At 51.7% G+C, this 12,485-nt stretch overlaps 1 protein-coding gene across 1 annotated transcript; it reads right to left on the bottom strand.

Annotated features, from left to right (window-relative positions):
• On the bottom strand, positions 1-11,867 carry LPAR5 (lysophosphatidic acid receptor 5). The gene is made up of 2 exons (XM_084878038.1): positions 11,604-11,867; positions 1-1,885 (listed from the first exon to the last, which is right to left on the bottom strand). The coding sequence occupies exon 2, from the start codon at positions 1,663-1,665 to the stop codon at positions 559-561; it is 1,107 nt and encodes a 368-aa protein (XP_084734164.1). The 5' UTR covers positions 1,666-1,885; positions 11,604-11,867; the 3' UTR covers positions 1-558.
• Positions 11,868-12,485: the final 618 nt, after the last annotated feature.

Below are 12,485 nucleotides of genomic sequence, written 5' to 3'. Positions count from 1 at the left end.
CACACACACACACAGTATCATTAACTGTTTAAAAAATATTAAATTATTACAAATCTCGAAACAAGAAGGAAACCAATTCTGTCTTATCCAGTAAACGCTTGTATTATGCCTCAATGCCCGGGAAGGGGGAAGCCCAGGTGGGAATGAAATGTGGGTGGCACCTACGGCCCTAAGCCTGCGGAGGCCAGTCTAAAACCAGGACATCCATTTTTCTGCTACATCGACTAGTGTTGGGCAGTGTTTCGAGTCCCCTGCAAGGCATTTCACCCATTCCTCTGCCCCTGCCTTGGCAGGCTCCCAGCACCACCGCTGCCTATAGGCTGGGGAAGGGGTCTTTTCCAGGCTCATCATCACCACTAACTTGAAGAAGACATTTCAACCAGCACACCTTCCTTCCCCGTGCCCCTTGCTCCCACACTTGGCTCCTTCTGCATGTTTGAGTTGGAGTTGCCACCCAGAAAAATCCAAGTGTCTGATCCACGGCCCTCCCGCACGTTTTCCAGTGCGAGAGGTGCGCCAGGGGGTGGAGGTGGGTGTAACTGGGGCCCCCGTGTTCGTTTAGAGGACAGAATCGTCGGGGATGGGCGTCCGGGGACTGGAATGCCTGATCAGTCCTTGGCTGGAGGCGGCGGGCCTGCCGGTGGGGGTGACCTCCCGGGGCAGCTGGGCGAGCGTCCCTCCGTCCCCGTTGGAGGCCGAGGTCCGGGGCCCGAGGGGCGAGCCCAGGCCGCGCAGGGTGTTGCGGAAGCCCTCGGCGCTGAAGTAGTACACCAGCGGGTCGAGCACGCTGTTGGCGCCCGCCAGCAGCACCATCACCATCAGCACCCCGCGCACCTGGTCGCGGGCGGCGGGGCTGGCCGCCACCAGGTCGCCCCGCAGCAGCCCGTACACGGCCAGCGTGGTGTTGTAGGGCACGAAGCACAGCAGGAAGATGACCAGGTTGACCAGCAGGAGGCGCACCGTCTTCCGCCGGCGGCGGCTCTGCGTGGCGTCGGGCCGCGCCAGGGTCCAGAAGACGCGGCCCGACGAGTAGAGCACGGCCACGAGCGGCAGCAGGAAGCCCAGCGCCTCGGCCAGCAGCACGAGCGGCAGCAGCCGGCTCTTCCACAGCTTGTCGCCGAAACTCTCGAAGCACAGGCGCACCGGGAGGCCGCCGTAGCTGCAGGACGCTGGCTTGTGCACGAGCATCGTGGGCACGGCGAACACCAGGATGAGCGCCCACACGCCCAGGCACAGCAGCCGCGCCACGCGGGGCCGCCGCAGGTGGCGCAGCCGCAGCGGGTGCACCACGGCCGCGTAGCGGTCCACGTTGATGAGCGTCAGGAAGATGCAGCTGCCGTACAGGTTCATCTGGAAGATGGCGCCCGCCGTCTGGCACAGGAGGTCCGGGAAGGGCCAGTGGTGCAGCGCGTAGTAGGACAGGCGCACGGGCAGCGACAGGGTGAAGAGCAGGTCGCTGGCCGCCAGGTTGCACATGTACACGCTCACCACGGAGTGCACGCGCAGCGCGCGCAGGAAGACCCAGAGGGCCAGCGCGTTGAGCGGGAGCCCCAGGAGGAGCACCAGGCTGTACACCACCATGTGCAGCCGGTGCGTGGCCCGGTAGTCAGGGCACGGGGGATCGGAGCTGTTGGTGGAAGCGTTCGCGGAGAAGTTGGCCAACATCGTGCCAGGGTGTGCCGGGGAGCTAGCCTCGGGGGCCTCATGGGGCACACCAAGGTCCTGACATGGCAGTCCTCCTCTCCAGGGCAGGGCCTGGAGGCTGCATGGAGACAGTCAGTCCCAAAGCCAGCAGAGGTAGGGCTGGAGAAGGTGGGTGATGGCTGCAGGGCAGGTGGCTGCCAGGGGGAGGGTGCCTTGGGTCAGGGCTTCGTCGTCTGGAGACCTGGAATAGGAAGGCAAACCAAAAGTCACCGTTATGCAAGGCCAGGGTGGAGGACAGATGTGTATCTAGCTAAACTGGCTGGCCTCTTGAATCTTCTCAGCCTCAAGCCTTTTCCCCACCAGAGTAGCTTTTTGCAACAGGGCTGTATAGCAGTTCTCTCTCTCTCTCTCTCTCTCTCTCTCTCTCTCTCTCTCTCTCTGATTTCAGAGAAGAAAGGAGAAGAGAGAGATAGAAACATCAATGATGAGAGGGAATCATTGATGGGCTGCCTCCTGCACACCTCCCACTGGGGACCCAGCCTCAACCCCCCACATGTGCCCTTGACCAGAATAGAACCTGGTACCCCTGCGTGTGCAGACTGACGCTCTATCCACTGAGCCAGACCGGCTAGGGCAGTGGTTGGCAAACTGCGGCTCGCAAGCCACATGCCGCTCTGTTGACTAATGAGTTTGCTAAGGCATTACTCTTACCTAGAAGTTTTGACTTCAGGTTAAAGACATTAGTACATTATTAAAATGCTTATGTGTTTTTCCCTAGCAGTGGTCGGCAAACTCATTAGTCAACAGAGCAGCAAACGTGGCTTGCAAGCCGCATGTGGCTTGCGAGCCGCAGTTTGCCGACCACTGGCTAGGGCAAGATTGTCTGGGTTTCAATCCTGGCTTTGCCAGTTCACCTAAATGTTTTGTTTTTTTTTTAAATACAATGTTAACTTTTTTTTTTTTAAATATATTTTATTGATTTCTTTACAGAGAGGAAGGGAGAGAGATAGAGAGCTAGAAACATCGATGAGAGAGAAATATCAACCAGCTGCCTCTTGCACACCCCCTACTGGGGATGTGCCCACAACCAACGTACATGCCCCTGGCCGGAATCGAACCCGGGACCTTTCAGTCCCCAGACGGATGCTCTACCACTGAGCTAAACCGGTTTCAGCCAGTTCACTTAACTTTAGTTGTCAGAAAAATGACTTAATCTCTCTGAAGTTCATTAATATATATATTTGATCTTTTACAGAGAGGAAAGGAGAGGGATAGAGAATCAGAAACATTGATGAGAGAGAAACATACATCAGCTGCCTACTGCACACCTCCTACTGGGGATGTAGCTACAACCAAGGTACATGCCCTTGACCAGAATCAAACCTGGGACCCTTCAGTCTGCAGGCCGACGCTCTATCCACTGAGCCAAACTGGTTAGGGCTGAAGTTTATTTTCTTTTCTTTTCTTTTCTTTTTTTTTTTTTTTTTAAATATATTTTATTGATTTTGTACAGGGAGGAAGGGAGAGAGATAGAGAGTTAGAAACATCGATGAGAGAGAGTCATCGATCAGCTGCCTCTTGCACACCCCCTACTGGGGATATGCCCGCAACCAAGGTACATGCCCTTGACCGGAATTGAACCCAGGACCTTTCAGTCCGCAGGCCGACCTCTATCCACTGAGCCAAACCGGTCTCGGCTGAAGTTTTTCTTTATCTGGGGGTGGAGTCGGGGTCGAGGAATGGAGCTCATAGGTTTTTGGATTAAATAAGACTACTGTATATATATAAAGTGTTTAGGCTTTCTCAGGCATGTTCACAGCAGTGAACAAAACAAAGGCCTTGCCCCCGTTTACTTTCAACTTTCAATCCACTGGGAGAAACAGGTCATAAAGTGCAAGCAAACAGGTATCATGTCAGGTGCTATGGAGCTCCTCCCCTGGAACAGGTGTTCTGCTGGTTCCCTTCTATCTAAAGAATAAAGTTCAAGCTCCCAAGTGCAGTACAAAATCCCATCCTCACTCCTCACACCCACTTGGCTCCTGTGTGGGCTGGGCTTGCACTCAGAGCGCCCTGGGTCTGCCTCTGAGCTGACCTCTAAGTTTCTTCATCTGTAAAGTGTGGGAAATAATATAACAGGGCTCTCCGGGGCTGACCACACACCAACACAGCCCTGCAGGCAGGGCAAGGCTCTGGGGGTTGAGCTTTTCCCCTGGAGGATCTGACGAGGCAGTGGTCCCCGCCCAGTGGTCCGTGAGGTCCGAAAGGCTGGTGTCTGCTGGACTAGGGAACGCCCCAGCTGGGGTTCTGTGATAGGGAGAGGTGGCTGTTTGTTAGTGAGAGACCCAGCGGGACCCTAAGCCCAGGCAGCAAGGTGAGAAAGTCCCATGGACACTGATGAGACTGTCTGAGGCAACAGCCGGCAGACAAAGGACATAGTTAAGAGGTAGAGGAGCCAGCCGACACCGGTTTGGTTCAGTGGTAGAGCGTCGGTCTGCGGACTGAAAGGTCCCAGGTTCGATTCAGGTCAAGGGCATGTACATTGGTTGCGGGCACATCCCCGGAAGGGGGTGTGCAAGAGGCAGCTGGTTGATGTTTCTCTCTCATCGACATTTCTAGCTCTCTATCCCTCTCTCCTCCTCTCTGTAAAAAATCAATAAAATATATTAAAAAAAAAAAAAAAAAAGAGGTAGAGGAGGCAGACGACAGGGCATGGTCTCAGGATCCCACCTTCCTTGACATGACGAGGCCAGATGCCATCTATGTTGTGTGTTTGTGGGGAAATATGCCTAACTTAGTTATGTACCCTTGTCACCATCTTGAAGTGTACAATTCAGTGGCATTAAGTACCTTCACCATGTTGTGTAACCATCACCGGAACCTTTTCACCATCCCAAACAGCAGCTTTATACCCATGACATAGTAACTGCCCATTCCGCCACCACCCCTGCCCTCCAGCCACTGGTGACCTCTATTCTACTTTCTGTGTCTGTGCATTTGCTCATTCCAGATACCTCGCATGGGTGGAGTCGTGTTTCTTTGGGTCTGGCTTATTTCACGTAGCAAAAGTTTTCAAGGTCCATCCATGTTGTAGTATGTGTCAAATTGCATTGTTTGTCATGGCTGAGTAATATGTTCATATGTCTGTATATCACCTCTTCTTTATTCACCCACCTGTCAATAGTTCCTTGGGTTTTTCTACCTGCTGGCTATTGTGAATAAATGCTATGAATATGAGCATCCACATGCCATCTTAGGGAGCAAAGCTGTGCGGAGACCCTGAGCAGTTCTCCTAAGATGCTGGGCTTACTCCTTTCCAGAGGAACTGCTTGAATGCATATGAAACTACATTGTAAACCTGACTGCCACAAGTTTTCTTGTGGGTTTTTTGTTCATTTGTTCTCCCTGCAACCACTATGAACTGCAGTTTAGGACTTGTGCGAGGTGTAGGACAGTTAAAGAGAATAAAGAAACACTTTCTAGGAATAAAAATGGTGGCAGAGTAAGTGGATGCTGCATGGACATGCTCCCAGGAACAAACTGGTATTACAACTAAAATGCAGAAAAACTTCCTGAATAATCAATGAAAAACTCACAGGAGAGAACCCTGATGCCTGAGGACCGAAATTGGAGACTGCATAGAGACTGATTGTTTTGTATATTATAAATAAATAAATAAATAGTGTGTTGTTGTTTTTTTTTAAAGAAACACTTCCTCTCCAAAATACCCATTTCAACAAGGAAAATAACACTAACTGGGGCAGAAAAGCAAATAAAACCAGGCTCTGTTCCTGACACATGCCCCATCTCCCATGCTCCTTTGCTCCAGTTACACCAAACTAATCATTTGCACATACCTTGTGTTTTCATGCTGTTTCCTCTTGATTTAATGAGCCCCCTCCCACTCTCCAACGGACAAACTCAGTCACCTCTTAGGACTGTGAGGCCATTCCTGAGTCCCTCCCTTCAAGGCAGATGTGGTCCATCACTGGCGCTTCCCCTGCGTGCCTAGGTTTATCATAGCTGTTCCCGTCCGCCGTGCCCGTACTGTAATGAGCTGTTCTTTATCTGCACCTCCCACTAGACTGTGAGCTCCTTGTGGGAAGGGCTATTGACTGTGACTTACTCATCTTTGTATTGTCAGCACCTACGTCAATGTCAATAAATGTTGAGTGAAACAGCTGTCATTTACTGATTGTTCACCATATCCTGGGGTATTTTATATGCACAGTATTTAATCCTTCCAACAGCCCTTGGAGGTCCGTGTTTATCCTCATTTTAAAAAAATATATATTTTATTGATTTTTTACAGAGAAGAAGAGAGAGGGATAGAGAGCTAGAAACATCGATGAGAGAGAAACATTGATCAGCTGCCTCCTGCACACCCCCTACTGGGTGGGCATGTGCCCGCAACCAAGGTACATGCCCTTAACCAGAATCGAACCTGGACCTTTCAGTCCACAGACCGACACTCTATCCACTGAGCCAAACTGGTTTCGGCTATCCTCATTTTTACAGGCAAGGAAACAGCTCAAGAGCTCAGTCAGTGAGGAGCGAAGTCAGGACTCAATCTCAGGACTTCCGGGCTCCAAAGTCCAAGCTGGTGCTACTTCCAATAAGAGTGGATGGTGAGAGATGAGGGTGGAGGCTGCACAGAGCTCCTGGTCCCTTACAGATGCCGATGTGAAATCTGTGCCCATAGAGAAATGGTTTTACTTCCTCATGTGCCTAATGGAATAATCTTTCTTTTTCTCCCACTTCAAACACTGGTAACATGTGCTCACCTGTCTTTCACACACACACACACACACACACACACACACACACACAAATAAGCCCCTCCTTACAATTTCCACTCATCTACTTAAGCACTTAGCTTGCTGCTTTGAACTCCATGGGTTGTATTGTGTCTATTTGTTCCATTTCCCCAACTAGATGGTAAGATCCCAGGATGGGACCACAACTTTCACAGACTTTTCTTCCCAAGTGTGCTCACACCTCATCTCTCTACTTAGCAGGCCCTTGTGGAATTCATTCCTGCTGGCAGGCTATCTGCCCCCTCCCCCATCGTCTGTTATATATCAAATCAGTCAGCTAACCACAACTAACCACTTCTTCTTCTTCTTTTTCATAGATATATATTTTTACAACTAACCACTTCTTATTATCACGTTTTTGACTATCTTGTCCACATGTATAACTCACTTAGTAGATCATGCCCCTTAAAAGGCCTGTTTGGAAACAGGTTGCATTAAAATTTTAGTAACAGTTCACACTTTATCATATATATATATTATTGATTTTTTTTTACAGAGCAGAAAGGAGAGGGATAGAGAGTTAGAAACATCGATGAGAATCATCGATCAGCTGCCTCTTGCCACACCCCCTACTGGGGATGTGCCCGCAACCAAGGTACATGCCCTTGACTGGAATCGAACCCGGGACCCTTCAGTCCGCAGGCTGATGCTCTATCCCAGGGGTCTTCAAACTACGGCCCGCGGGCCACATGCGGCCCGCAGAGGAGTCTGATCCGGCCTGCCAGGTTTTTTGGGCAGTGAGCGCAGCCGAGGTGTTACAGTAGGAATTAGTAGTTCATATAGTCCTCTCTGAGGGACCGTGATCTGGCCCCCACTTTAAAAAGTTTGAGGACCCCTGCTCTATCCACTGAGCCAAACCGGTTTCGGCCACTTTATCATTCGTAACCATTACGTGGACAATCAATACTCCTTACAATTAGGAGGCCCCTACTAGACGCTGAAAGAGTGAATGAATAGTTATTCCCCCAAAATTGCAAGTCTTTCCGTTGACAAAGTTACACCAATGAACAGACCAAAATGTGTGACATGAGCTGTTATTTAAAGGTAAAGTTAGGAACCCTCTAGCTGATGCTAATGCTCCTGCTCCAAAAGAAGGGCGTCCTTGGGTTTCTCTGTAGTGGAACCTATTTGCCAAAAAGTCACCCCTGCCTGACAGATTTACCCGGAATGGCCCAGGCTGAGCATTAAAAGCTGCCAGGCCCCTGCCCTGGTCCCCACCCCATCCGCCCGCTTCCCTGAGGCTCCCCTCAGTGGAGCTGAATGGGCACCCTGCCAGGCCGGATGACAAGATGGAAAATAGGCCAAGAGGAGGCGCGCAGGAAACGGAAGGAGGGTTCTAGATGTGGGAAAGGGGCAGCCTGGGCCTCTCCCCAGCCCTGCCATGAGGAAGAGGTTGGGTTGCAGGGGAGACGCAGGAAGTAAAGAAACAGCAGCCAACCCAGAAAAGACCAGACATCGGGGTTTCATTTCACAGGGGAGGAGGGACAGGACACGGAGGCCCGGGTAGGCTCAGCCACCTCGACAGGCGTGGATGGGGAACATCAGATTCCTGGTAACGTGTCCCTCCTTTGTGAGTTACATGTCGCTGCGCACCCTGTAACTCACACATGCATGGAGGCACGGACAGACAGACAGACAGCTCCAGGAGGAAGGGCAGACACAGCCCCTGCCTTAGGGACCGTGTCCTTGCACCGACAGAGTCAGGCAGCTTCAGGAGCACATGCTACACGGAAGTGCACGAACAGATCCCAGCGCCACGTCCCTGAAGGACAAAGCGGCACCAAACACATCGAGGCACCAGAGGCTGGGCCTCCCCACATCTCCCGCCCACCGCACACTCACACCCGCATGTGCAGCCACGTCCCTCCTCCCTGTGTCCCTGTCCTTCAGCCTCCCCTGTGCACCTCCAGACCCAGGTTCCTTCCTCCTGTCAGTAGGGCCTCTCAGACCTGTCCCATTGTCCTCTGAGCTGGGCTGGGCGCTGCTCTGTGCTGAGATAAGTGCGAGGGACAGGGCTATTTTCTGCCACGGGCAGGAAGTAAGAAGGAGAGAGTAAAAGTGGGCAGGAGCCTAGATCCTGATCATTCCTTCTCCCCGATACACAGAACTCGCCAGCGTACCCACCCTTCTGGCATCTGACCAACAGCACAGACAAGAGCCGAAGACAAATATGTGATGTGGGACATGGAGGAGGCAGGGACGGGAAAGAAATATCTCCTCTTTGTCCAGCTTTCTTTTCTGCTACCCCCTCCAAGCTCCTCTCCCCTTTCCCTCCCACACATTCGTCAAATGCCTTGCTCTCTCTCCACCTCTTCTTCTTAGTAATTAATTCACATCTTTCAGAAGTTTGAAAGGTAGGAATCTCAGAGATCCCCATCCTCCCTGTCCCAGGAGACCTGCTCTGGAATAATCCCAACCTCATTTTAGACTCTGAAGTCCCAGCCTGTCAGTGTGTCCCACCTGCTGCACCAAGCATGTCAAACTCAAAGGCTAAGACGGGCCCAATGAACAAGGTTTAAGTTTAGGTGGGCCGCAAAAAAAAACAAAACAAAACATAAAAAACTTCCATTTTCATAGAAATGTAGGTTTATTCTGATAGAGACATACTGAATACAAAGGGCTGAGATAAACGAGTCATCGTTAACATAAAACAATAGAACATTTTGATAAAATGTAATATTTTTTCTTGAACATTAACTTACCAGACACTGCATAACTCCACAATTTACTAAGCGTAACGCAAATAAACCTATTTTTGTTCTCCGAAAGCAAAATATTTCCTATTGCGCACGCCAAACAAGTCAGTCCAAGACTAATGACGTGGCAATCGGCTAAAACATTCGCTGCTCGTGTTAAGAGAGAAAAGATGCACTTGTGCATAAGGGAAATGAATGCAATACGATTACAGTAATCAGTCGTTAGCAAACGTTGTTGTTATTAATGATTATGTATAGCAGGATATGGTAAAACACAAGTTACGAAATGTTTATTAAAACGTTTCTTACACACCGTTATCTTGGCTGGGCCGCAAAAACATTCATTGTGGGCCGCGTGCAGGCCGCGAGTTTGACATGCTTGCGCTACGCAGTGTGTGCTCTAACCTGCCTCGTCAGCTGGGCTCAGGCAGCATGGGGAGGATGCGCCCCAGCAGCCGGCTTCATTGTAAAGGCCTCTCGGTGTCTGTCTATTCAGACTCCCCACACGGATCCAAACGGCCAAGCCTCTGACAAGAAGCCCAACCCAACCCAAAGGCTCTGTGAAAAGACCTGCCCCAGAGCTGCCTTAGGGACACAGGTGAATCCTGCTCGTCAGCTTGTCCTGGGTCTGAGGGCTCTGTGTGCGGAGACAGTTCGAGGTCACCTGAGCGAGCAGATGGCCTCATCCTAACCCAGGGACCATGCTCTTCCCAAGGACAGGCACCTCCCTGGCACAGACCCCGAGGGATTGCCCTGTCCCATCTCCATCTACCCTCCTCCCGGGGTCAGGCCTGCTCTGCTTGCTGCAGCCAAAATGCCTGCCCCCACCCTGAGCCTGTCTCCCGCTGCCTTCCCTGCATCATCCCCAGTTATGTCTCCTCCTGTCCCAGGTGTTCTGACCTCATCCCTCCCATTGCTTTCTGGGGAAAGGCAGAAAGGAAAGGCGGCCGACAGCTCAGTAATGAGTTTCCTCAACGTGTGGTGTCACCTCCCCACCTGCACCTCTCTCTCCACCCTGCTTTCAAGAGCTGGAGAAACAGGAAGTCAAGTCCCAATCAAGAGAAATCACTGAGGAGCTGTCCTGGCCCTGGGCTCAGAGTGTAGGCATGCCTCTCACCTTGCTTATCAGCCTGGCAGGGTCCTGCCTGCCTCAGAGAGTCTCCTGCAGCCTTCCAGCCTTGTTGACCTCACCCTGAACTCCCGCCAGCACTGAGTATGCGCCACTGGCTTCTGCCCTCACCCTTTCTACCGTCTCTTCCCCCGGGGGCCTGTGTTGGGGTGTACACGGCGGGCAGCAGCGTGGGGAGAGCTGACAGCATCAGACACAGGCAGGCAGAGCTGGGCTCTAGTGTCTGAGTGGCCAGGAGGCGAGGCTTACGGGGATAAGATTCTGTTTCCCCCTCAAGCCTTGCCTCCATCTCCCCTTAGGGCTACAATTTCAGCTCCCTAAAAGGAGCTCGAGATACAATTGGGGGAGGGGGGGTAGGTCCCCTTCTCTCAGGGAGGCCCCCCATAAGCATAGATAACAGGTAGGCGGCTGCCCTCATTGATGTGAGACAAAGGTATCATAAAGCCTTGCCCACCCTCAAATATTTCCCCCACCTGTGCTCGGTATCTGAAATTGCATCTCCTTCATGCCACCCATGAGCCACATTCTAACATAGCTATAGGGGCATTAGAAATAATTTTGTCTAATCCTTTTATAGAGTTCAATGCATTGGGTTAAGGCAGTGTTTTTCAAAGACTCCATGAAAAAAACCTCTTGGAGGCCTTGGCCGGTAGGTCAGTTGGTTAGAGTGTACACCAAGGTTATGGGTTCAATCTCCAGTTCAATCTCTTGTATTGATGCAATACAAGAATGCATTAATAAATGCATAAGTGGAACAACAAATCAATGTGTTTTCTCTCTCCCCCCCCTTCCTCTCTAAAATCAATGCAGATAGATGATAGATAGAAAGATAGATATACCCCTTGGTTAGCTAGGAAGAATCACCGTAAGAACACATTTGTGCCAGTGAATCCACTCAGGGAGTTTAATCAGATAAGTTTGTTTTCATCTAGGAGGGGCTGGCCCTGGGAGGTGAGTGGGCATCAGGGGTTAAGTACTAACTGAGAATGGGACAAGGTTGGAAATCAATCCCAGAGGACTCTCCTCATTGGTCGTGGGAAGCCCAGGGCTCAGCCTGACAGTGGACCTCACGGGTAAAGGGGAGAAACAGCCTCCCGAGATGCCCCCGTGTGGGGCTTCGCACTTCAGAGGGGCCCTCTAGGCTGTGTTCTGTCTGGGACGGTCTCTCTGCCTGCGGCAGCCCCTGTTAGCTTTTCACTCTGTTCAAAAGGTTTTCTGGCCCTCTCACCTCCATCCCCACCCACATACTCCATTTCTAAAAGTGGGGTGCGGCCCCTTATGCCCCCATGAGGTTCAAGCCCACCCGTGACACCCCCATACCTGTGTTCCCCGTTGAGCTCTGCCGCTGCCCCAAGCTGGCTTCTGCTGTCTGCTCTGCGCTGGGCTGGGCTGGAAGGACCTGCTCCTGGGGCGGGTGGGGACACACCCACCTGGGCAAATCTCAACAGATTCCAGCTCCGTGCACTCACCCAACCCTGCACTGCACTCCACTCGCAGGAAGAGAAAGGAGGAAGCAGTGCCTTCAGCAGTCTTCACAGCCCGGCCAGAGAAGAAACCCCAGCAGATAATGGCACTTAATGTAACCCCAACTCTGGGCCAACTAATGTCTGCCCCCCCTCCCCCGTCCCCCGCCCATCGCCCATCGCCCACATACTCCCCACAGTTTCCGGGAAGCCTAACTGGCTCACCCACCCACTGATTCGATGACTAATCACCAGCCTCTCCTTTTTTTTTCTCTCCAGTTCCCTCTGGGTGTCTCTCTTTCAGATCCCTGCAGGTGGCTTTGCTTTTGCCACCTGTGGCTTTGTACCTCCCCTTGCCTAGGGCCTCCCTACACGCCAGGGCTGCTGCTGGGCCCACTCTCACTACAGAGTGTGCATAGCCTCTCCACCACAGCGGGTACCAGGCTGGGCTGTTCCTCCTTGCCTCTGTCTCTTGCCTAGGCTGGGGGTTGGGGGGTCTGGGGGGCTGGGCAGAGCTCAGATGACAGCCCCTCTTTTCTGTGCCTTGTCTTCTGTATCAACAGGGCTGGACAAGTTGCCCATGCTCAATACACAAAAATAAGTTCACGTTTTTGAATGGTTGAATGAAAAAGGATATTGTGGTCAAGTGAGGTTGGAAAATGCTGGCTTAAACAGGTTTCTCTATTACAGGTCTTCTCAGATCCTTGAACATGTCATTGAAAGATCGACCATGTGTTGA

This window comes from Pipistrellus hanaki, assembly GCF_964339955.1.
Source record: "Pipistrellus hanaki genome assembly, chromosome: 3".
Classification (NCBI taxonomy): Eukaryota; Metazoa; Chordata; class Mammalia; order Chiroptera; family Vespertilionidae; genus Pipistrellus; species Pipistrellus hanaki.
This window is presented reverse-complemented; position numbering and strand designations above follow the sequence as displayed.

Excerpts from the sequence above, each read along its gene's own strand:
- LPAR5 (XM_084878038.1), bottom strand. The coding sequence starts at position 1,665 with ATGTTGGCCAACTTCTCCGCGAACGCTTCCACCAACAGCTCCGATCCC.